The 24,309-nt window shown below is 39.2% G+C and overlaps 1 protein-coding gene across 4 annotated transcripts; it reads left to right on the plus strand.

Moving 5' to 3' along the window:
* Positions 1-1,348: 1,348 nt before the first annotated feature.
* On the plus strand, positions 1,349-23,487 carry LOC146465753 (matrix metalloproteinase-16-like). Of its 4 annotated transcripts, none has more exons than XM_085128213.1 (5): positions 1,349-1,697; positions 13,714-13,912; positions 14,041-14,560; positions 19,011-19,310; positions 19,699-23,487. In XM_085128213.1, exons 2-5 carry the CDS (start codon positions 13,799-13,801, stop codon positions 20,298-20,300), a joined length of 1,536 nt encoding a protein of 511 aa, XP_084984339.1. In that variant the 5' UTR covers positions 1,349-1,697; positions 13,714-13,798; the 3' UTR covers positions 20,301-23,487. The 4 variants fall into 4 exon arrangements, with proteins under 4 accessions (XP_084984339.1, XP_084984340.1, XP_084984342.1 ...); XM_085128214.1 differs by lacking the exon at positions 1,349-1,697 and adding an exon at positions 3,664-4,416; XM_085128216.1 differs by lacking the exon at positions 1,349-1,697 and adding an exon at positions 3,664-4,412.
* Positions 23,488-24,309: the final 822 nt, after the last annotated feature.

The raw sequence follows: 24,309 nt of genomic DNA on the forward strand, positions 1-24,309 counted from the left end.
GCTTCTTAGAAGTTATTCTTTTGATTTACCGCCTCAAAATGGTTGATTTTCCGTTTGAAAACGGCACACTTGAGTCCACAACATGTTAGCAATATGGCCGCCACAAATTTAATCCGAGTTTAATGAATAAATTAAATGATGCTTTGACGTCACACAGGTAAGGGTGAGTGGGTCCCCTCCCTCGCGATATACGCGACAAGAATGGATTTTGACTGGCCTGCTTTTGTTGAAGACAATCAGAACAATACATCCCTACTAGGAGAGGGCAGAGTTTAATGAATAAATTAATGTGCAGATTTGAGACTACGACGAAGGAAAAAACGAAATCCACCCATTTTTAGACACGGTATATTCCTCAGGGCATCCCGCGTAAAAAGAAATCTACCCGTTTTTAGACACGGTATGCCCCTCGGGGCATCCCGCGTAAAAATGATACCCGACCCAAACCTAGACACGGCCTGCCCTGCGGGCATCCCGAGTAACAAGATACCCCTAATGGAATTAACCCAGAATGCTTAATGTAAAAATCAAATGATGATTTGACGTCACACAGGTAGGGATGAGGAGGTCCCCTCCTTCGCGATATAAGCGCCAAGAATGGATTTTCATTGGCCCACTTTTGTTGAAGACAATCAGAACAATACATCCCTACTAGGGAAGGGAAGAGTTTAATGAATAAAATATTGTGTAGATTTGTGACAACGACGAAGAAAAACAATAATAAACAAGATGCCTATTGGCATGTACGCGTGATGCTTTGACTGGTTCATTTATTCCAACTGTATGCTTCGCAGATTTATAAAACTGTCCTTGCTAATGGAATAGTTTGAGTCACGAAGATCGCGTTACGCTGTTTCCCTTGTGTCACGCTTCTTACCGGAAATCGCGGAAATTCCATAACGAGAACGTAAGCTTCTCAATGACCTCTTTTCAGTCTGCCATCGTGCTTCTAAGACTGTCAAACAAAGCACGATTCCTTAGCCAGAAACTCACCAATTTCCACCGTTTTAAATGTCGAGTGCTTCTTAGAAGTTAATCTTTCAATTTACCTTTTCAAAATGGTGAAATTTCCATTTGAAAACGGCACACTTGAGTCCACAACATGTTTACAATATGGCACCACAATTTAATGCAGTTTTAATGAAGAAATCAAATGATGCGTTGACGTCACACAGGTATCGGTGAGTGGGTCCCCTCCCTAGCGATATAAGCGACAAGAATGGATTTTGATTGGCCTGCTTCTGTTAAAGACAATCAGAACAATACATCCCGAGTAGGAGAGGGGAGGGTTTAATAAATAAATTGATGTACAGGTTTGTGGGTACGAGGAGGGAAAAAAAAAAAGAAATCGACCCGTTTTTAGACACGGTATGCCCCTTCAGGGCATCCCGCGTAAAAATAAAAGAAAAAAGAAACGGAGCTCATTTTTAGACACGGTATGCCCCTTAAGGTTTCCCGCGTAATAAAGCAAAGAGGTTTCTTGGAGTAAACCTGATCGCTGAACTAGTGGTCGACCTTTGAGAGTTTACATTACAGTTATGTGTTGGTCTGCACGCTATTGAATGCTTTATGTGAGAAGCTAGATCAAATGACGTTTCGTTTGCATATTACACTTACAAGAAGAAGGAGACGGCTTATGATCTAGGTAGCTTGCGAGAGTAAGGAGGGCGCAACAGTTCTATAGATGTTACAAGAAAGTAAGTACTCATCATATAAGTTTGACAACATATTCTATTTGTATAGTAGGCTACGGCCCCTAGCCTTAAAAATATGGACAAACGGTATTTGTACCAGCACACTGGCGACGATAGCGATGTCACCGTATTTCATGGCATGATATGGAGCAGGGGCTTAAAAATACTCTTCGGCAGAGAGGTGTTCCACAAACGTGAGCTATAATCTAATGGAACTTAAATACAAATCTTTGCAAACTGAAGATATATGGCCAAACATTTTGCTGATCAAACTTGAGACCTCAAGATAGGCGAGGGAACATAATCAACCGGATTAGACTCGGGATAAGACTTTTCCATAAATTTCTTGCAGTCATTTCACTGTGTTTCAACCAGACCCACACTTTTCAAATTCGATCAGTAAAGATGGTATAATTGTTTCAAAGTTCTAACACGATCCCAAAAGCTGTTGTACAAATAAACATTATGCTATGATGGTATGTAATTGTATGGCATGGTGCAATTGTGTATTCCTCAAACACCCCCGCGGCCTCGAAGTGGTCGATCCCTGAAATTACAAAACGTAACACACAATTAAAAAGAGTGTCTGGAATCAATGAGGTCTTGAAAACCGTGGCTCTCTTTGCTTGAGTAACAACCTTTATGCAAAGGAAAAGGTAATGTTTTCAAAGGTACAAAACAGGATACAAAGAAAGAACTCGTTACTTAGAGTAACGGAATAGCGCTCCTTATCCGAAACGCAAGACTGTGAGGGCTTCTCAAGGAAAAAGCAAAAATTTAACAAGTGAGATTGTCGTAAATTGTTTCACCGTCAAGAAAAATCGCTGAAAGATTGCTGGTGGGTCTAGAATTTCCTTCTTAACAACAACCCCTTTCATAACTGTATGTTTTTATAAGGGGACGGGGGGCGGGGAGCGGCTGGGCATTTTTTTCTTTTTTCTCTAATTTTAACGGATTAAAGCTGTTATAAAATATTCCAATAATTTGAAAGATATTCCTTTACTTTCTGCCGAAACGCTTGATCTTTTATCTTACTTAACCTTTGCCAATTACTAAAAATATCATTTACCCTCCCTAATAAATTAAACACACTCTCACATTCTGGTGGTATCTCAGGTTGTTCAATTGGTAAAACGAAAAAAATGGTGTTGGTGTAGATTATAAAATTTCTTTGGTGCGTTTGGAATTCCCTGCTCAGTTTCGCGCGCGGTTGAATTGATCGATCAAGTAAACTTCATTTTGTTTAATTTCTCAGCTTGCAGATTCTCCTTTTTCCAATAAAGAGAAGTTACGTTCATATAGGGAATGATTCGAAATATTGTTCGTTTATTGACGGTAATGGCTCTAAACAAATACGTATGATCTTTAAAGCGCGCATTTCTCCAGTACACCAAGACAAATATTTCGTTATCCAGGACCCAATAGCTCAGTACATGAGCACCAATCACAATGTTTAGTTAAAGCAGATTAACTTCTGTTAAACATAGCACAGAGGACTCTTGGAATATCTGAAGCCGTCAAGTAGTTGACCTCAGAGAACTGGTTCTGTGTTCTTCTGCACGCGATCCGTCAAATGAGAGGATCAGATAGTGCTTCACTTTCATTTTGTATACTTTCGTTTTTCTTTTCTTTGAGTAGTAAACAGAGGCAACTTACGAGAATAAGGAAAGCGAACCAGTTCGTCTGCTTTTAATAGAAAGTGAATAAAATAGATTACTCGAAGTGATCAACAATTGGAATTACAAAACGCTGCATAAAATTAAAAGAAATGGTTGCAGAAAAGAGCTTTTGATGACCTCTGCGCTTTATGTAAAGGAAAATAAGGAGAGAGGATGCAAAGCAATAACCCGTCCAGAGGTATTTATCTCTTGTCCATAACCGACATATGGTACCTTTCAAGAACTTTAAACTTAGCCTTAAAAAAAACGCAGGCGACAAAGGCTCATTCTATGATGCAATACTCCCAGGGCGCATTTGTCACGATTTAATCTTTTGCTGGTGGCATGATCATTAGTGAGAGGCGTTGATTTATATGTTTTACTGTCACGTGCAGTAGATCTAGTAATAAGGAAAATCAAAGAGAATTTGAATTTGAATTTCCTACAGTGTCTCCTTTAAAGCTATATTTTCAATCTCTAAAGGACACTTTGCTAGCAGGGAACTCTTTCAATTCATTGAAAACGTTGCAAGTTAACCGACCTTTCAACGTTTGGAAGTATTGTTTATTGATTGGCGGTAAAATCTATAAATATACTCCACTATCCGCTATTTACTTATTGGGTTCCCCCTTATATTCCCAATGCGAATAGATCGTAAACGTCAAGGAACCAGCGTGTATTTCACATGGCTTGTAAATCATGATCTCATAGCTCAGTATTACAGAACTTTCACAATGTACGACGATTTGTTTAACATAACCCAAACTCCTGTTTAACAAAGTAAAGATGATTCTTGGAAAAACCTGATCACTGAAACCATCAAGTAGTTGACCTTAGAGTGTGTTAACGTAAGAGTAGGGTTTTGGTCTGCACGCTATTCAATGTGTCATATGAGAAGATCAGATAACGCTTCGCTTGCACACATATTACACTTACAAGAAGAAGAAGAAGAAGAAGAAGAAGAAGAAGAAGAAGAAGAAGAAAAAGACGAGTAAGACGGGTAGAGATCTAGCTAGCTTGCGAGAATAAGGAGCACGCAACAGTTCGACAGTTGTTACGAGTAAGTAAGTGCATCATTTACGATTTACACCATATTCTATTTGTGTAGTAGGCTACAGCCCAGGGGCTACGGCTAGCTTTGAAAATATGGACCAACGGTATTTGTGTGTATTATTTATGGAATAATCTCCCTGATGAGGCTAAAGATGCTAAATCCTACATTTCATTTAAGCGGAAAGTGAAGCAGATCTATTGCTCAGACATCAGCACATAAAATTTAAATTACCGACATCGCCATCACAATCTTTTACTACTATAATCTTACTATAATCTTAATATTAATTAGGTACGTATATATATTTGACAGTTAGGGGATCCCCTAAAGAAAAGTTTGCAAAAACTTGCTGGGATCTCCTGCCAACCATATATATGTATAATGTAGAAAACCTATTGATTGTATATAGAATGGGGCGAATAAAACTGAAAATAAAAATGACAAGTGGCGACGATGGCGATGGCATGATACGGAGCAAAGGCTTAAAATACTCTTTGGCAGTCAGATAGAACTTGTTCTACAAATGAAAGCTATAATCGAATAGAACTTAAAACTATTACGATCCTCTGAAATTGTTCGTCTCGCATTTGATCTCCTGCGTGGTTAAACGTCTTAAACACGTCTGACATTCGTTCGGCCCTCACGCACGAGTCGCTCGCTGTACAAACTCTTGATATCAAACGACGACTGAGCTGAAAAAACCGAACACTGTGTGGCAGATAACCACAATAAGTCTCAAACATGTCACACGAGAACCAGAACTTGACACATCTGGTAGAATGGAGGAACGAAACTGTTCGTGGAAAGGGGAAGAGGAAATGTCTCGACTGAATACACTGCTGGTTAGACATGGTCCGAAAAGCATAATGGTAGCAGTAATTGGCCAATCACATCACCGTATTCTTGCACCAGGGTTTTTAGGAGGGATCTTCACGCGAATCGGTTCCTTCGTCTTTGAAGACGGCTTTTCTTCCAAATGAAAGGATTCAACAAGTGACGAGGTATGTAGGTGACCAGTGATTGTATTTTCTCATAATTTCCTTGGTTATTGTCGTCAATATTCGACTTCCTCGCAAGCTGTCCAATATGGCGGATTTTCTCCACGTGCAATGATTAATGAACGCGTTTGCTTTTTGACGCTATATCTTCAGGGTTCCAAGAAAAGAATTACACCATTTGTTTTATGGAGAGTAACTGTTGGATTTTAAGGCATCGCACCCCATCGCACCCGGTATGGCGGGCCATCGCGTTCAAAAGCAGCTATCATGATATCTCTATGATATCTCGAGATATCTCTCATTATCATGATATCTTGATATCTTTACAAAACGATTTCTTCGTTTCGTAACTTCCTGAGAGATATCATGATAATATGATATCTCAAGATATCATTACAGCATGATATCCGGAGAGATATCATGACGTAACGATATTTTGCCAAATAAGATCCTGGTCTGTCATCGTATTTTGTAATTGGAGGTCTGTAGCACTGTCTACCCTTCATGTGAACGTACTCTCTGACTTATTTTCCTCCATCCTGGCTCAGCAGAATACTATCGGTATCCCTTATTTAATCTAAAAGAATATATAGTCTAGAGTATTGACAAGGCTTAATGGAATAGTCGCATTGCTATAAGTTGTTATCCTGTTGCAGAGATAAGTGTCAGCTTATTCCGGGGAATCCAGAAAGAAAGGAAAGAGTAACTGAAACACTGTGGAACAATTGTAGAGCAAAACTGACACTTCCAATGAATTAAATTTGCATGCTCTAAACTAACCGAGATAAGGGAATTATTATATTCACGAATTACGGCATTATCTTGTTCGGTATATAGGCACACTTTTTCGGCCGTTTTCTAGTTCGGTGAAATTAATTATCCACTATTTACCGATCGAAACTCGGCCGGCCGGCTGTATTCCTAGATAGGGTGGCTTAAAACGTGTGCAGATTACAGTGGCGAAATCTGAAAACAGGTATGGATTTTTTGCGTGAACGGACAATTGTGATATTATGGCCCGGGGGAGGGGGGGGGGGGGGGAGAGGTACTGGAGTAACTAGGGAATACCCCGCCACTCCAAAAGTGACCCTGAAACGAGTGGATACGCGGCTACGCAGAAACAGTGGTAAATACCACCCCCTCTCCCTCATGTAGCTTCGTGGCTACGCAGCTACGCGGCTACGCGGCTACGCGGCTACGCAGCTACGTGGCTACGTGGCTACGCGGCTACGTGGCTACGTGGCTACGCAGCTACGTGGCTACGTGCCTACGCATTCTCATACTTTTTCGAGAGAGCACAATGCAGTTATAATATATTCGCGGTGTTCCTGCGGGTGTTCCTGTCTACTATGGAAGCGCATGAAAGTGACAATAGTCTTGAACAGAAACGATAATTTTACTGCATTGATTAGTCTCATCTAGTTAATTACAGATAATTTAAGATTCATCGTAACCTGTCTGAATTTTGGCCGTTGCGGTTGCACTTGAGAGTCTGCAACTGCAACTCGCAACTAATAGCAATGCGACTATTCCAGTGAGCCTTTTCAGTACTCTAGACTATATATTCTTTTAGATTAAATAAGGGATACCGATAGTATTCTGCTGAGCCAGGATGGAGGAAAGTAAGTCAGAGAGTACGTTCACATGAAGGGTAGACAGTGCTACAGACCTCCACTTACAAAATGCGATGACAGACCAGGTTCTTATTTGGCAAAATATCTTTACGTCATGATATCTCTCCGGAAATGATATCTCTCCGGATAGCATGCTGTAATGATATCTTGAGATATCATATTATCATGATATCTCTCAGGAAGTTACGAAACGAAGAAATCGTTTTGTAAAGATATCAAGATATCATGATAATGAGAGATATCTCGAGATATCATAGAGATATCATGATAGCTGCTTTTGAACGCGATGGCCCGCCATAACTCACCGTTTATCCATGAACTCTGAATATTACAATGCCAGATTTTCGAGCGCGTGATGGTACATTATAATTCAAAAGGGTACGATTTCATAGAAGGACGACAGAATTGGTTTTGCAACTGTATGGAAGTGGTAATTAAATGGAGCAGTTTCAGCTGTACCGGCTTTCGATCGATCGATCGCTAGGATCGCCGTGTAAAACCAACATTTTGAGCATTAAATTAGTCAGTCGATGTGCACTAACGGTAACCGGAGACAGCGTTTCGAATAAATTGCCGAATTAACCGACTTTCTGCCTTTTTGAAGTGAAGATTTGTCATTCCTTGAAATCCGCAGAGCACGAAGGTTTGTTTCAACTGAGTTTGAACCGACAACTTGCCCCAGCATGCTTTGCGGACCGTGTCCAACCACCACTGGACTGAATGCTTGTTATATTTAAGTTATGCACCTTCTAGTTTCCTTTCCAACAATGGAAATCGCATTTCTCTATACAGTATACTTCAAATAACTTGAGACTTCTCACCAAACTTGTTTTCTTTTTTTTTTCTCTAATTTTAAATTTACAACTGACTGTTTGCGGCAATGAGGCCTTTATTTGACGTGAATTGGTCGCCATTTTGAATTACGGCAAATGTTGGGTGTTTTACAGTTTCTGGAAGGGAACACGATGACAGGTCCATATATCCTTTGAAATATCGAATCTTTTCAAACTGAAGGTATATGGCCAAAGATTTTGCTAATCAAACTTGAGGCTTCTGATGGGCTTGGAGACATAATAACCGGCTTTGACATTTCCATATGGGACGGCGGGCAACTTTCGAAAAACTCTGGAGGTGTCGTGAGCCGGTGAAAACGACTTAAATAGGACTACTTTACGGGCTTGACGAAATAAAGCATCCTGATGTGGAATAGGACAACTTGATCTATTCCCTTGACACCAATCACAATAATCGTTGCTTAGCAGTAAACTGAAATTTGATTAAAAAATAAAGGTTCAACTACTAAAGAAACAGCTCTTCTTGCGAGCATTACGGCTCCGCGTGGTAGTTTAGTATAAGTTAAAGGGGAAGTATCACGAAAATTTGATGTCATTTTAAAACCCAAAAATGTTTGTCTGACAACAGAAACAAAAAATAAATGTCTAGTTTTGCTATAAATTATCACCCCCGTGCAATAAAACTAACCTCTTACTAACCGAGCGCGAGGGCCGTACTGGGGAATATTGGCCCGAGGTCGTGGCAGTACGGCTCGAGCAAGCTAGGTTAGTAAGTAGTTTATTATATGGCACTCGGAGCAAACTTGTTTATTTTAAAAAAGGCACTTCCGGTCACTTGAATTCAAAGGGTTTCCGTCGTGACATGTTTTTGATGACGCGAGCAACCCAAAAAGAAGAAGCTACGGTACCACGAGGATAACATGAAAACAAATTTACTGAACGTTTACATGTTTATAGAAAAGACTTCAAGAACGATTTGTAGCGGAATTTGACGAAATTCTTAACAGCTGCGGTTTGTTTTTGAAACTCACAAAAGGGTTTCTTCGACCCCAGAAAATTTACTAGCGCATCACAAAGTACGGATCAAGAAAAGGTTGCTTTGAAAATCATTTTCGACTTTAAAAGAAGCAGCATTAATTAAGTCAATTGTCCTCTTCGCTCTCATCTCTGGCTCGGAAACCCAAGTGTAGGGATAAAAACCACCACACAGTTCTTTGGAGTGCAACTGGATTGGAGTCGCAGAATTCTCCTGCCTCAAAAAGAGCATCTTCTTCGTTTTCGTCAATCGCCCGAGCGGCTTGCAGCTTGTTTCTTCTGTCGTGCTCGCGAACTAGTGGCTTGAGCTTCGCAGCTAGAACTCTTCTCGATTTTTAAACTCATTGTCCTTGAGTATGTTGAATGGATATTTCTTCTCAGAGAAGTATCGCTGTATATATTGCGCTGAAAACTGGAAAATGTTGCTGGCTCGTATTCACCATTTTTCCTGCGTACGTTCATAAAAAAAAAAAAAAAAGAAATTGACAAAAGGTGATCAAGCTCGGACGAAGGTAGGCTTTCAATTGTTGACTATTCAAGCCATTAGCTTCAATAAAACGGAGTAGAGTGTTCATATCAGAAGACTTCTTCCTTTTGTGTTTTCACTTTTCTGTTTGTTTATAAAATCCTCGATGGCTTCCACGGCTTTCGCAGATGCCTGCTTCAGAGGTTTCTAGATCTTCGGGATAGTAAAATTTGCTTTGTAAATGATATTCTTCTTCGTCTATGTTGGAATCAGTCTTTTGGGTAGTTTCTTTGCGAAGAATGAAAGTATTTTCAGGTTTTCTTTTCGCAGTTTTAGCTGCAAATTTTCAAATTTGCCGCTTGTCATAAAAATACACGACTGATGACCATTTCCATGGAAACGGTCCCTATAGTAAAATCCCGACCAAGAAAGAGCCAATCAGAACGCGCGGATTTACCTCTCAAGACTACCTTGCCATATAATAATGTCGATTAGTGCCCCTGGCCAGAGACAGAGTCGGTCGGAATGGATTGAAACTTGAAAAAATGTTAGGCTAATGTTTTTCAAGTTTTCGTATTTTTGTTTCCAAAATGCGTTAGAACAGAGTACGAGTTGTTCCTGTCAAGAATTAAGTTGATTATTTTGTAGCAAAGTGAAGGTCTTATTTCACCATTTTTAACAAAAGAGGTAAAAAAACCCATGATACTTCCATGAAACAGCTGTTTCTTTAGTAGTTGATACTTTATTTTTTAATCAAATGATACTTATACTAAACTATGACGAAACTAGAAACGAAATGCCGATGATATAAGGCTAATTTAAGCGGCCCAGACGACTATAGCTGAAGCCAGTTACACGGATAATTATAACCTAAACCTTAACGCATAATTGTCCTTCTTTGATTAAAACGGAAATACGTAATGATGCGGTAGGACCACAATAAATCACTGAGCGTTCATTACACCATAAATTTCCGACAGTCACTTCACTGACGAATGTACTTCAACCAGACCCACATTTCTCAAATTCGATCAGCAATCTCTTTCACCAAGCACCTTCCATTGTCTGTGTTCCAATTGGCGGCCGAGTCGTGAAAAGGTATTGTAGATCTATGATTATCAAGAATCCGAAAATTGTATATATTTTTAAGTCCTAACACAACCCCGCAAGCGTGTATAAGGAAACATTATGGTATGGTATGGTATCGCATGGTCCAATTATGTCTCCCTCAAATATCCCCTCGAAATGGTCGACATTTAAAATTCCAAAGCACTACACACAATTAAAAAAAGTGGCTGGAATCAAAGAGGTTTTAATGACCTCTCTGTTCTTGAGTAACAAGTTTTATGGAAAAGAAAAGGTAATGTTTCCAAAGGTACAAACAGGATACGAAGAAAGAGCGCGTTACTGACAGTGACAGAATGGCGTTCCTTATCCGAAACACAGGGCTATATGGGCTTATTAATGAAAACGCGAAAGCTTGAAAGCGAGATTATCACGAATTGCCTCAATTGTTTAGTTATTTTTCCACCACGATTCTAAAATTTCTGGGAATTGTTGTTTCTAATTATAATTACATTTGACATGCATCGGTCACTACATGAGAAATGATTGGGTATGTCAAACGGCACCATCTCCTGAGGCATTTATATTTCGTCCACAATTTTCGGTAACCAAGCGGAAATAACACCGAGTTTCGATCCCGCTGTGAAAACAGCTTGGATTTTTTATTCATAAAGTACTAGATGTTCATTTATATTTCGTCCACAATTTTCGGTAACCAAGCGGAAATAGCGTCGAGTTTTCGGCTGTGAAAACAGCTTTGATTTTGTATTTTCAAAAAGTAGATGTTCTTGGTACATCACAGAATAGCCCATTAATTCCTAGCCTCTACCATTCAATTCCATCTATAGCGGTGGTTATAGAACCCTGAAAGTGTCAAGAAAGATCAATTTTATTAAATGATTGTTTGTCGTACTCACTATATGTTTACATTTTTTTGAGGAGGGGCAGGTGAATCGGCTGGACAATATATTTTTTCTGCCTTAATTTTTTCCGGGACCAAATCTGTTACAAGTTTTCTTAATAGCTTACAAGACATTTCTTTACTTAATGTCGCGATAATTGATTGTTTTTTATCCTACAAAGCCTTTGCCCCCAACATTTCAAAAATAAGATGCCCCTTATGGCATTTACACGGAATGCTTAAAGTAGCCCCATTGTATGTCTCGCAGATTTTTAAAAACTATACTCCCTTCGAAATTGAAATAATTGAATGCTTTTATTCAGAGAGACTGCGTCATATCCTATCGTTGTGTTATTGGAATCATACCGGAAATTATGACGCAGTCTACTCTGTGATAACGTCATGACCCCTCTTAAACTGGTCTGGCTTCCTTCGCGTTAAATTATTTGATCTGTTTGTGAAGGTTTGTTTTTGAGTTTCTTTCTGAAAATGACAGATCAGAATCTTAAATTCAAACATGTGGCCGCCATTGAACGAAAACAAACTTTCAAATGATTATTTCCTTTGACGTGACAGAGATAAGGATGAGTGGGTCCCCTCCCTCGTGAAATATGGATTTGATTGGGCCGCTTCTGTTGAAGACAATCTGAAAAATACATCCCTACTAGTAGAGGACACAGTTTAATGAATAAACAAGATGCCTATACTGGCATTTACGCGTGATGCTGTGGCTGATTCATTAAAAACTATCCTTGCTAATGGAATAGTTTGAGTCACCAATTTCGGAAATTCTCTTACGAAAACGTAAGCTTCTCAATGACCTCTTTTCAGTCTGCCATCGTGGCTCCAAGACAGCTGAGGCTGAATCATTTATTTGAACTGTATGCTTTGCAGATTTATAAAACTATCCCTGCAATGCTAATGGAATAATTTGAGTCACGAAGATCGCGTTACGTTGTTTCCCTTGTGTTACGCTACTTAGGGTTTCATCGGAAATTTCGGAAATTCCATGACGATAACGTAAGCTTCTCAATGACCTCTTTTCAGTCTCCCATCGTTGTCTAAGACTGTCCAGCAACTGCCACGATTCCTTCGCCAGGAACTCTCCAATTTCCACCATATTAAATGTCGAGTGCTTCTTAGAGATTATTATTTTGATTTACCGTTTCAAAACGGTGAAATTTCCGTTTGAAAACGGCACACTTGAGTCCCCAACATGTTAACAATATGGCGCCACAAATTTAATCCGGTTTTAATAAATAAATCAAATGATGCTTTGACGTCACACAGGTAGGGGGTGAGTGGGTCCCCTCCCTCGTGATATAAGCGACAAGAATGGATTTTGATTGGCCTGCTTTTGTTGAAGACAATCAGAACAATAGATCCCGAGTAGGAGAGGGTAGAGTTTAATGAATAAATTAATGTACAGATTTGTGGCTACTAAGAAGAAAAAAAAAAAAGAAATCGACCCGTTTTTAGACACGGTATGCCCCTCATGGCATCCCACGTAATTAATGTGCAGATTTGTGACTACGACGAAGAAAAAAAAAAGGATGCTTATGCTGGCATTTTACGTGATGCTGTAGCTGATTCATTTATTCCAATTGTATGCTTCGTAGAGTTGATAAACCTATCCTTGCTTATGGAATAGTTTGAGTCACGAAGGTCGCGTTATGTTGTTTCCCCTGTGTTACGCCATTAAGGGTCTTACCGGAAATTCCATTACGATAACGTTAGCTTCTCTGGAATATTTTGAGTCACAAAGATCGCGTTATGTTGTTTCGCTTGTGTTACGCTACTTATGGTTGTACCTAAGATTTCGGAAATTCCATTACGATAACGTAAGCTTACCAGTGAGCTTTCCTTTGTGCATTGTGATTCTAAAACTGTCAAACAAGGCACGGTTCCCTCGCCAGGAACTTTCCAATTTCCACCGTTTTAAATGTCGAGTGCTTCTTAGAAATTATTCTTTCAATTTACCGCTTCATAATGATTAAATTTCCTTTTGAAATGGGCACACTTGAGTAAAAACATGTTAACAATATGGCGCCTCAAATTTAATCCGGTTTTATGAATAAATCAATTGATGCATTGACGTCACACAGGTAGGGGTGAATGGGTCCCCTCCCTCGCGATGTAAGCGACAAGAATGGATTTTGATTGGGCTGCTTTTGTTGAAGACAATCAGAACAATACATCCTTACTAGGAGAGGGGAGAGTTTAATTAATAAATTAATGTGCAGATTTGTGGCTACGACGAAGAAAAAGAAATCGACCCGTTTTTAGACACGGCATGACCCTCAGAGCATCCCGCGTAAAAAGAAATCTACCCGTTTTTAGACACGGGATGCCCCTCAGCGTATCCCGCGTAATAAAACACTTTTAGTATTTACGTTAGTCCATTCATTTATTAGATTTGCAGAAACTACGATGCCAATAGTACAAACCAACGACCCTGGAAAGCGCAAAGTATAGTGAAACAGGCAAACACACTGTAACATGGAGTTAGAAATTTATCAAACGATATTTATACTGACGGCGCTGTTTAGCGGATCTTATGCGAGGCCCGCCACCTCCAGACAAACGGCAATCATTGGACTGAAGCTATCTGTTGTAAGTATCGTGTTGAGCTTCGGTCATAATTCTGATCGTAAAACAGAGTGACATCTGGGTCATGATAAACTGACGTTGTGTCAAAAAACTGACTAATCCACTGCGTTTCAATTCGAATTTGTTTTCAGAAATACCCACGTATTTCGCAACTTCAAAAACCACAAGAGTACATTTCTTCAAGACAAGGAATGCTTAGTAAGCTTCTGCCAGTGGTGGAAAAGGAACTTCAATCCAAGATCGACAGAATAGGAGTTATTAAGAGGCATAAAAGAACTGGACAGTTCCGCAGAAAGTTTTTCTTTCCCTCCAGGGTTGACCACGTTTCACAAACGAGCAAACTGCCGACTGTCGAAATCAAGCAAAAGACGGTAGGTCGCCTTGGTGGCCTCATCCGGCAAAAAGCTGCCGCGAAATTCAACAAACTTGACCGTGCAAAAGTGCGTCGCCGTCGCTATGTAAAGCAAGGGTCTCAGTGGCATCATAACACCATCACATGGAATATTGATTGCTGGAGCTCTAAGTTATCGCAGAATGTAGCTAAAACTACTTTAACAAAAGCATTCAGGCTCTGGGCAGAAGTGAGTCCACTGCAGTTCAGTTGGGTAGATCCACCAGCCAGCGTTGACATTACCGTGAAGTTTGCTACAGGTATGAAAGAGTGAGAATTTATAGATACTTGGTTGTAATTTCTGTTCTTTGTCAAACTCTCTTATTTATCTACATTCTTGTTTATAGTTGATTAAACCAGATGTAGACGAAATTATTTTAATTTGAAATTACGTGCCGTTTGCCGCCACTGTTAACTATATGAATGAATTTTATGCAAGGCTTAGAAATATACGAAAAAAATCATTCAGGAAAGAAAACGCAAATTCTATGATGACCCGCAGATCAGAGGTTTTTTCGGCATTCAATGATTACACATGACATGCATTAACACTTGCTATCAACACCTTTAATGAACCGAAAAAATCTTTAAAATGGTTCATTTTTAATTTTGATCTCTGTCGCAGATATCTTTTGCTGTTTCCGTTTGCACCAGACTATTTACAATATTTCACATCAATCAGATTACTAGCCTCCCACGCAGACGTCCTAAGCGGTTCGTCACGCGTTTCCTCCCTCAAGAACATGGGGGAGGAAACGCGTGACGAACCGCTAAGGACGTCTGCGTGGAGGGCTATCAGATTACCGGTTTTGTTTTCAAATGTAAGAAGTTCCGTAAGAGGTTCATCACAAATGTAAATCGTTTCCACAGAATATATTTTCTGCTCACGCCACTGCTGACGAGCCTATTAGAAACCAGTGACATAAAAAAGGCGATTTACGAGCATTGCAGACCTGTCACTGATCCCAATTTCCTCTTTAATATTTCTATGAAATTTTATGAAAGCGGCGCTTTGCGATGGAAACTTACCGTCATGAAAGTTACTTCGGTAGTTTTGCGACATTGATCGATATGAAGAAAAAGGCGGCAACAAACGTTGTCGCAGTTTTTTTTTTTAAACAACACCCTCCGGCAACGGCGTGGTCGGTTGAGGTAGAGCCACACCTCTCTCCAAGGAGACCAACTGTATTCGTCTGCCTTACAGAGCGACGAGCGCCGTAAAAGACACTCACGTTCACGGCAGACAAGCGATTGAATTATTCGGCCCAGGCCATCTTATCTGATGGTATCCGCCTTAGAGAGGTGTCTACTTAAGAGACTGTTCACTTTAGATAATGATGACCAAAAGCTTGCCAAAAGAAAACAAATCCGAAGAAAATCTAGTGATTTTGGTAATGTAATTTATTCTTGAAAGTGAGATATCTGTATCTTTTACTCCAACCAGTTGCAAAGATGGATGTAGGTGAACTGTCGAAAAAGCTTACATAATACAGTAAACTCTCGCCTTGCGGACACTTCGCTATTACAGACACCCCGATAATACGGACAGCAGCTAAATCTCCCGCAAAAATAGATTCAGACGTTTATCTGAACTAAGTTCCCGTTATTACGGACTCTCGCTATTACGGACACTAACTCCCTATACCGAAGGTGTTCGCAGTAAATGGAGTTGACTGTACTCTTAAAGGAGTAACTGACCTATGATAGAGTAGTGTAGCTCTTTCTTGAAGGGGGGTCACAATCCCTTTATAAGTTTGGTCTGCGTAGAAGGCGTAAGTGAAGGAAAAAAAGTGAACTGGGGAGATGTTCCCTCTCCCCCAATTTTTTTCTCACATTTACCCGGCTCCGGCGCCGCCACTCTGACCTCCCCAGCTTGGTTCCAGAATTTTGTGGTGCCGCGACAGATATAAGCGGGTTGATTTGATCTTGATTAACTTTGATATAACGTGACTATGCTATTTGTTTTTGTCCCAACCCGGCTGTTTCAAACTATTGGTTTAAACCTTCGAGTTCTTCCAAACTTGCAGTTCGGACTGAAGTACATCACAATGTTCTCAATTTGACTAAGAAAATGTACCATGTTCCTGCAATTAAAGGAACACATTTTTCAGTTAAATCAATCAGAACGCCTAATTATACTAAATAGCTAAGCTGGCCATGCCAATTGAACATCTCTTATGGCTATAATGTTGACCAGTTTTTATGAGAGAAGATTAAAAAAAAAGGCTATCAATAAGACAGCCGCATTTGGTGTATCAGTTACGATTTGTTCCGTTGTGGGAAGGTTGTGAGTACATTCGGCGATAAGTTTGAACGAACCACGAACAGTTGGATTTTGAAAGCCTAGGCCAATTTCAATTCAGACGAAATCATTTGCTTTTTCGAAAGTAATGAATTCATAAGTGCATCCGGTTGGACGCTGTCTATGACGCCACCAAAATCCACGCCTTACCGGACATCTCAGTAAAGTAATCTGAAAGAAATTGTAGAGAATAATGGCATTCTGCCACCGACAATTCAATTTATTTTTCTTCACCTGTAAAAGCAACAGTGTTTGGGAATGTTTAGAATTTTATTTCAAGCTTCGCGACTCAGGTTGCCGGTAAAAATCCTTTTCCCTCGTTTCTATTCCTTTTCAGTGATGATGGTAGGTTGCACGAGGTCTATCTATCCGTAACGTCTTATCATCGTGTTTTGTAAGGTCTTCTAACCTAAGGTGACAATCTGGCCTTTTGCCGACGATATTATCATGTATAAGTACGGCTCAACTTAAATCCTCATGTTGCCTGAGCAAAGCGTAAAAGAAAGCAACTCAATATAAATAGAGTATAGTGTTTCCGTTTTGTTTCCCAATATTCACCTTTAACAACCATCTGGCTTTCTGACACTGATCTCTGACGTAGTTTTTCCTTTCCATCAAGACAAATTTTAAACATAGGTGATTAAAAACTTGATGTTTCTTTCGAAAAATTCTTTTGTTTGGAACTTATTGCAATGGAAAATACGAACGGACAAATTAGGCAAACGTAGCGTTCGAAAAATTCAACGTTACCCGCAACTTGGTACAAGTAAAGCTTAAGGAACGGATGCACTCGGAGCAACTTTTAATTTTCTTTGGTATAAATACTGTTGCCGAAATTTTACATTAAGTCCACTAATTTTTCAGCAAGATAAAATACCCCCGGTATAATTCTGATTCCCACAACCTGCGAACGAACCAGGCATTCATGACGAGAAAATCAACTTCTGCGTGTCAAATATTTCGCCCACAATAAACTTTTTTGCATTCTTACCGTTTAACTTATTACTCGAGCACTCGTGAAACAAATGACCAAGCCATGAGTAGTCTGAGAACAATCTGAAAAATTACTTACTAAAACGAGAAGGGGAACCCTTTGGCGGGTTGTATAATCTCACGATTTGGAAACAACCTGCAACCGCTAATCCCACTGTATAACAGAACAGAGTGTAACTTAATTCAGACTTTTGGGGACTTGGAAAGTTGTTAAAAATAATACAGTGTATTACCGTTTGTCTCGCGATGTAGATTACGACACTTCGGCTGCTTGCTGTGATTGATACATTTTGATCTTCTAGAAGAGATTTTTCAGTTTGTCTGGTTCAGTGAAGGAGATGCTGCCATTGTGGTTTTAAGCTTGGTGTGCCGGAGGTGGCAAATCATCGTAACTGACGAAATTTTCAGACGACGGATTCATTTCAGGTGGCTTGCAACAGTACATAACTGGAGTGCAGCGTCACAAGAATTCAAAGACCAATATTTTGTTATGGAAGCGACTTCCAAAAATTCGCAATGACAGCACGACTAAGCTAATGGCAATTGGTTAGAGATATCCAGATCAAATGTACACTGCAAACGCCATTTTCGTAGCAGGCTGTCCCAGAAAATATCGCACAAAAAAATTTATCTAATTATTAAACACTTAGCGGGTAGCTGGGCAATAGACTGTTCACAGTACCCTATTTTTCTGTGGGATTTTCGAGACTCGTATGCTTCTATCGAGCTCCCGCACTCCTGGTTTGTAAAGGCGAGCGCAACCTGGGGAAGTGTCTAAAGGGTGATTTAGACGGTACGATTTTGCCTACGATTTGTCGCATGCGACACGCTTACGCCATGCCTACAACACGAATCGCGTCGTGTAAATCAACCTACAACATCCTTACGACAGACGCACACAACACGAAAAATGTCGTAGGATTTTAAAACATGTTTTAAAATCCTACGACAATCGTAGGTAAAGGCAATGTTGAGTGGTGAAAGTTGTGTACGATTTTTACATGACGCAAGCAGCGCGCGCTCTAGAAATCGCATGCGACAGTCGTAAGAGAAAATCGTACCGTCTAAATCGCCCTTTAAGTACTGAGGGGAGCGGGAAATTCTACCTCCTCCTCCTCCCCCAAGTTCAGTTTTCATCGTAGCACGACTAAACAATAGACTTAAATGTAGGGCCTGATATGGTATGTCGGGGCCTGGTATTGGGGGTCTCATATTGTAGGCCACGTTCCAACCATAGTAGAGTTTTCCAGCGAGAGGTTGTTCCCTCATCAGTTTTTTGTTGGAAATGTTTTTGTACATGGAGTTATGGAAGCTAGAAGTTAGTGTATGTGCCGTGCTCTGAGGCCATAGTGCATTCATTACTGTTTAAGTATTAGTAGCCAACAGCCAACCAAACTGTCAATTTCCTCCACTAGGGGATCATGGGGACACGGACGACTTTGATGGCGCAGGAAGGGTTCTTGCCCACGCTTTCTACCCAAACACAGTCCTATCAGGGGATATTCACTTTGATGACGATGAGTCGTGGACTACCTCTTCTGTTAGCAGTAACAGTCACAAGCAGTTGTTGCCGGTAGCGGTACACATGATAGGGCACAGTCTGGGACTCATGCACTCTCAAGTATCAGGCTCCATCATGAATGCATTTTACAGCAACCAAAACAACAGAGTCATTCTGAGTGATGATGATGTCAGAGGAATCCAAGATATTTATGGTATGCTATTTTTCATCCTTACTTATTCACCTTGACGATCAGAAAATGTAAATGCAATTATTATTATTATTATTATTATTGTTATTATAGAGATGGCTGTATTGCTGGCTGTTGCGCGCTCTTCTCTTTTAATTCCTTGTGTTTCTTCTCTTCTTCTTCACTTGCTTTTGGTCAATGCTCTTTTTTCCTGTCCTTTTCCTTCCCCTTCTTTTCTATCGTTTCCGTTTCCTTTCTTCAATACTGTTTTCTTTTCTTTTTTCTACTTTTCTCTAATGTTCTTATCTCTTTTTCGTTTCGTTTCCTTTCTTGAACTTTCCGTTTCATTCCTCCTTTTTGCTACTGTCCGTTTATCATGTTTGCTCAATGGCTTCTTTTATTCTCTTTGAAGGTAAGTGTTCCCCAAAAGTGACTGCCATCGAATCATGGATGGAGGATGGTAGAACTTACATTTTTGACGCATCCAATTTCTGGCGCCTCAACGACTATGGTATTAAAAGCGACCGTGGCTACCCAAAGCAGATATCCTCAAATTGGCCAGGTGTTCCAGACGACATCGACGAAATATTTCTCTGGGGTCACAACTGGAATGTCTATTTTTTCAAAGGACATCAGTACTACAGATACAACGATAAGGACGGCAAAGTTGATTCCGGTTACCCTCTAGGCATTTCGACATATTGGCCTGGATTACCAGCCAATGGAATTGATGCTGGGTTTACCTGGAGTGATCACACCAGTTACTTCTTTAAAGGGAGCGAGGTGTACAAGTACGATAACACGAATGACAAAGTTGCCTCTGGATACCCTAAACAAATCACAGACGTTTGGCCTGGTATACCTAACAACATCGACAGTGTATTCCGGTGGTATTATGACGGTAATACGTACTTCTTTAAAAATGAATATTACTGGGCGTGGAACGACATCACTAATCAAGCAATGGGCCCTTATCTTATCCGCGATCACTGGAAGAATATTTGTAATGTTTAGAGGTGAAATTATCTAGATACATAAAAAGATGATAATTGTAAATATTAAGATGATCTTCCTTATTACTACTTGATCTATCCGTTGCTCGTTTTAGTCTGGACTTTGTGACTCGTAACAGCTTCGCTTGGCACTGCATGGCTAAGTCTGCTCATATTAATTGCCTACTATTACGTACGGATTCCTTCTAGTTAACTTCAAAAGAGATTCTAAACTAGCCACTTAACACTCAGGCTCAGCTGTTTGAGGATGCGGCGCAAACGCCTCTCGGTACTGATTCAAGCTTAGTCAGTGCGGTTCAGTATTAGTTGTATTAGTCGTAATCACTTTTTAGTGATCTCTCTGAAATACATGTACAAAAGAAGACCTCGAAAAAAATGGCTAACTTTTTCAAGTTGTAATCCATTTCCATCCTAGCCATTCGCAACCAAACTTAATCAATACTAGTCTCTGTGGACTAGTAAGGTTATTGCTAACAGAACCAAACCATTATTTTACAATCCCATCAATTCAAATATGGTTTTTTTGCTATTCAAAGTACCACTACAAATAGGTGACATTGCCCCTTTAAAGCAGCACTTCTGAAGTACACATTCTCCCCTCTTATTCTAACCTGCGAGCAAGGTTCCCTTCAATTTGCCTTAAAGGAAACCTCCACTCTTAAAATAAATTAACGTTAAATTGTTGAAAATACAATCTCATTTCAAATTTCGTTGGAAAACAAGGAAAAAATATTTCTGTGTCGGACAAAACAGAATTTGATTATCGCCTATTTTTTATTTTAAATTTCCCGGGCGCCGCCATCTTGGATTTCGTAATACGGTTGCTCAATTGTTTCACACAAAAGAACTTCTGCTTACTGACAATAGCGACAACCGTATGACGTCATGAAATCCAAAATGGCGGCGCCCGGGAAATTTAAAATCGAAAATAGGCGATAATTATATCTACTTTTTAGTACACTTGAATGTTACTTCTACTTTTTAAACTAAAATGTAGAATTAAGACAGTATTTCCAACAATTTATCATCAATTTGTTGTTGTTGGCCAACAAGCAACTCCAAGTCCTATAAGCCCAATATGAAGCTCATTATTAAAAATAACCACAATCGGTGTTTGGTGTGCAACGTTTCCTCAGTTTTAAACCTCGTCTTAGGATTACTCCGAATGTTTTAATAAAAAAGAAAATGCTACATGTAATAAGGTGAAAAATGTTTTTTTTTTGTTTCCGTTCAGTGAATTAGAAAAGTACTTTTCAATGAAAGCAACAATTGAGAACAATGACGTGGACGCTAATGATACACTTAAAATCCTTGGTGTTACATTTATTTAGATCGTAAGCTCAATTTTGTCGCTCATGTGTTCGAACAATTAATAAAAAAGGGGTGTGCCAAAGCCTATGCGTTACGGAGGATTCGCAGGTTTATTCCTTTAGACGTAATGTGCCGCCTTTATAAAGCATATATTTTGCCTCGTTTAGCATATTGTTGTCCGCTATTACTTGGAGTTGGAAGAGGTCAAATTAAAAAATTAGAAGATACCAGTAATTATATTCTTAGATCTATTTTAGGGTATAGAAAGCATACACCATACAACCATTTATGAAATATGGCTGGTATATAAGAACGCTAGAAGAAAGAAAATTCTAGGCCCTAGTTTTGGTATATAAATGTATTAATAAAGAAGCCCCAAGGTACTTATAATGAAATTATAATTTTAGAGGGTCGGGGACACTTTTAACGCTGCCCAATTTTAATCTAGAATGGCGCCATAAGTCATTCTCATTTCTAGCCGCAAAACTTTGGAATTCTTTACCCGTACGTATCAGTTAGAAATGCCAAGGATATTTCTACTTTTAAATGTCTTTTGAAGAAGCAGGTTTTTAGATAGATTTAAAATTTAAGAAATTTAAGTAATTTTTAAATTATTTCTTTTCCTTTTGATGCTTTTCGTTTCACGCACATGTTTTAACGAGTTTTTATTACTCCTAGATGTAGCGTGGGTAAATACAGTATTGTTGTAAAGTAATATTGTTGTTGTATTGTGACGTTCAAGGGCCATTTAAAACCCAGAAACGATTAAATGCATCCTGGATATTGTGCAATTTTTCTCAATAGTTAGCACTCTCATACTAACATACCTGGATTGTACTTGTTATTGAATGTTAAAATAAGTTCTTCATTCGAATAAAGTCGTAAAACATTAACGAAGCTTCGCTTTGTTCTTCACTGAACACAGCAAAGTAAATTACTTCGCTTTATTTTCAACAATACGACCCAAACTGTTTTTTACGATACCTCCTTTTTCTAAAAAGTGCCTCTGGTTCAGCCAATTCTCGAAAAGTGACATTTTCTTGATAAAACGTACCTGCACAATACGGATTCGGTAAGGGCAGTGTTTTTGAAAGTGTAACAATATTTTTGAGAGTTCGGCTTTATATAAGTAATCTTTTGAATTTTGGCGTTATAATTGTCTTTTGGTGAAAAAAAATTGTAAGTTGAAAAGATAAATCACAAGGAATGTTTAATTATTTCCTCAACAAGGAATTAAAGTTTTGCCAAAAGGAAAAATCTTTCTCAGCAAACAAAACTAAATTTCAAGATTTATTCACTACATATCGTCGAGTAACGTAGTTCGTAGTTAATAGGGAGCGATATTATCTCGTCGACTGTGCTTCAAATAAATCTTGCAATCCATTATGACTACTAGGACTGGAATTATTGAAAGGAACGAGGGAAATATCACGTAAAATATTTTTGGCGAGAATAAATAATTGCTTAAAATTGTTAGCTTAGACTTTGGCAGGTGCTTGTATGAGGAAAAGATTTATTGGCTTCGCAAATATTGCGCCCTTTTCGTCAAAAATAGAATTTTGCTCAAATTTGTCGGTCTCATTTCATTATTTGTTACCAGTTTCATTAAAAAACCTATTTTCGATTATTTTTGCCGGATTCACTAAAATGGATTTATCTTGCAAACCAACGACCGACCTGTGATCACTTGATCAATTGAACATAGTTGAAACACTGTTTTAATTTGCAATAGATTCAGTGAGTTTACACCAGTGAACGCTTCAAGGGAATTGCCTTTGAGTTAGGAACTGATTTTTTTGAAGGAATTTTCAGTTTTTTCTTAGGTAAGGGAGGTATTGAATTATAAGCAACCGATAAACTAGTGTTTTTTTTTTTTTTTTAAAGAAAAAAATGTAACATGTCGTAAAATAACAAAAACAGGAAACGTAACTTACTAGTGAGTGCAAGCCGAACCACTGAACACCACTTTCGGCGAGACATGCTTTCGCAAGGAATGGCAATTGCACTAAATTTACCTGCTACCCGTTCATTTTAAACGCAACAGCCTGACTCGCTCATTTTGATTGTTTGCTGATTTAAATTCATAAAGGAACCGCCGACTTACATCCACCGAAATGCCAAATACTATTTCTCAAGTACGTGCTGTCAGAACAAATTACAATATTTAATATAACCATTAACATACCACTTTAAGAAAGCCGACGTCAGTGGCATATTTTTTCTTCCTGTTTCTTCCTGATTCTTCCTTTCATTCACTTTAGTTTCAAAGTTCAATCTGTCCGACTCTTGAAAATTGCCTTTAGCTTCGTAAAGTCAACAAGACTCTGCATAACGAGAACGCAAATAGTGGATGTGGATGGCGGATGGCCAATAAATCTCTTCCTAAACCATTACATCTGTTTAATACCGGATGGTTTTAATTTTTTTCTCATTTCAGCAGATAAGAGCAAGGTTAAAGCAGTCAAATTTCGTAATTGGGGTGTACTTTTCAAACGCGGTTTGATTTCTGAAAACGTGCCGGATCATCGTAATCATATATATCTTACTTTTGCACAAGTACGTAATTTTACACTGATATAAGAAAAGGAAAACACAAAAAGGACAGTGTATTTCACTAAAGGATTCCGCATTAAACCGTGGTGCTCAACGACGCAACTCGTATCATATCCGCGCATATTATGTATAGAACCGTGGTTTTC

This window comes from Pavona decussata, unplaced genomic scaffold (assembly GCF_977016875.1).
Source record: "Pavona decussata unplaced genomic scaffold, jaPavDecu1.1 SCAFFOLD_155, whole genome shotgun sequence".
Taxonomy (NCBI): domain Eukaryota; kingdom Metazoa; phylum Cnidaria; class Anthozoa; order Scleractinia; family Agariciidae; genus Pavona; species Pavona decussata.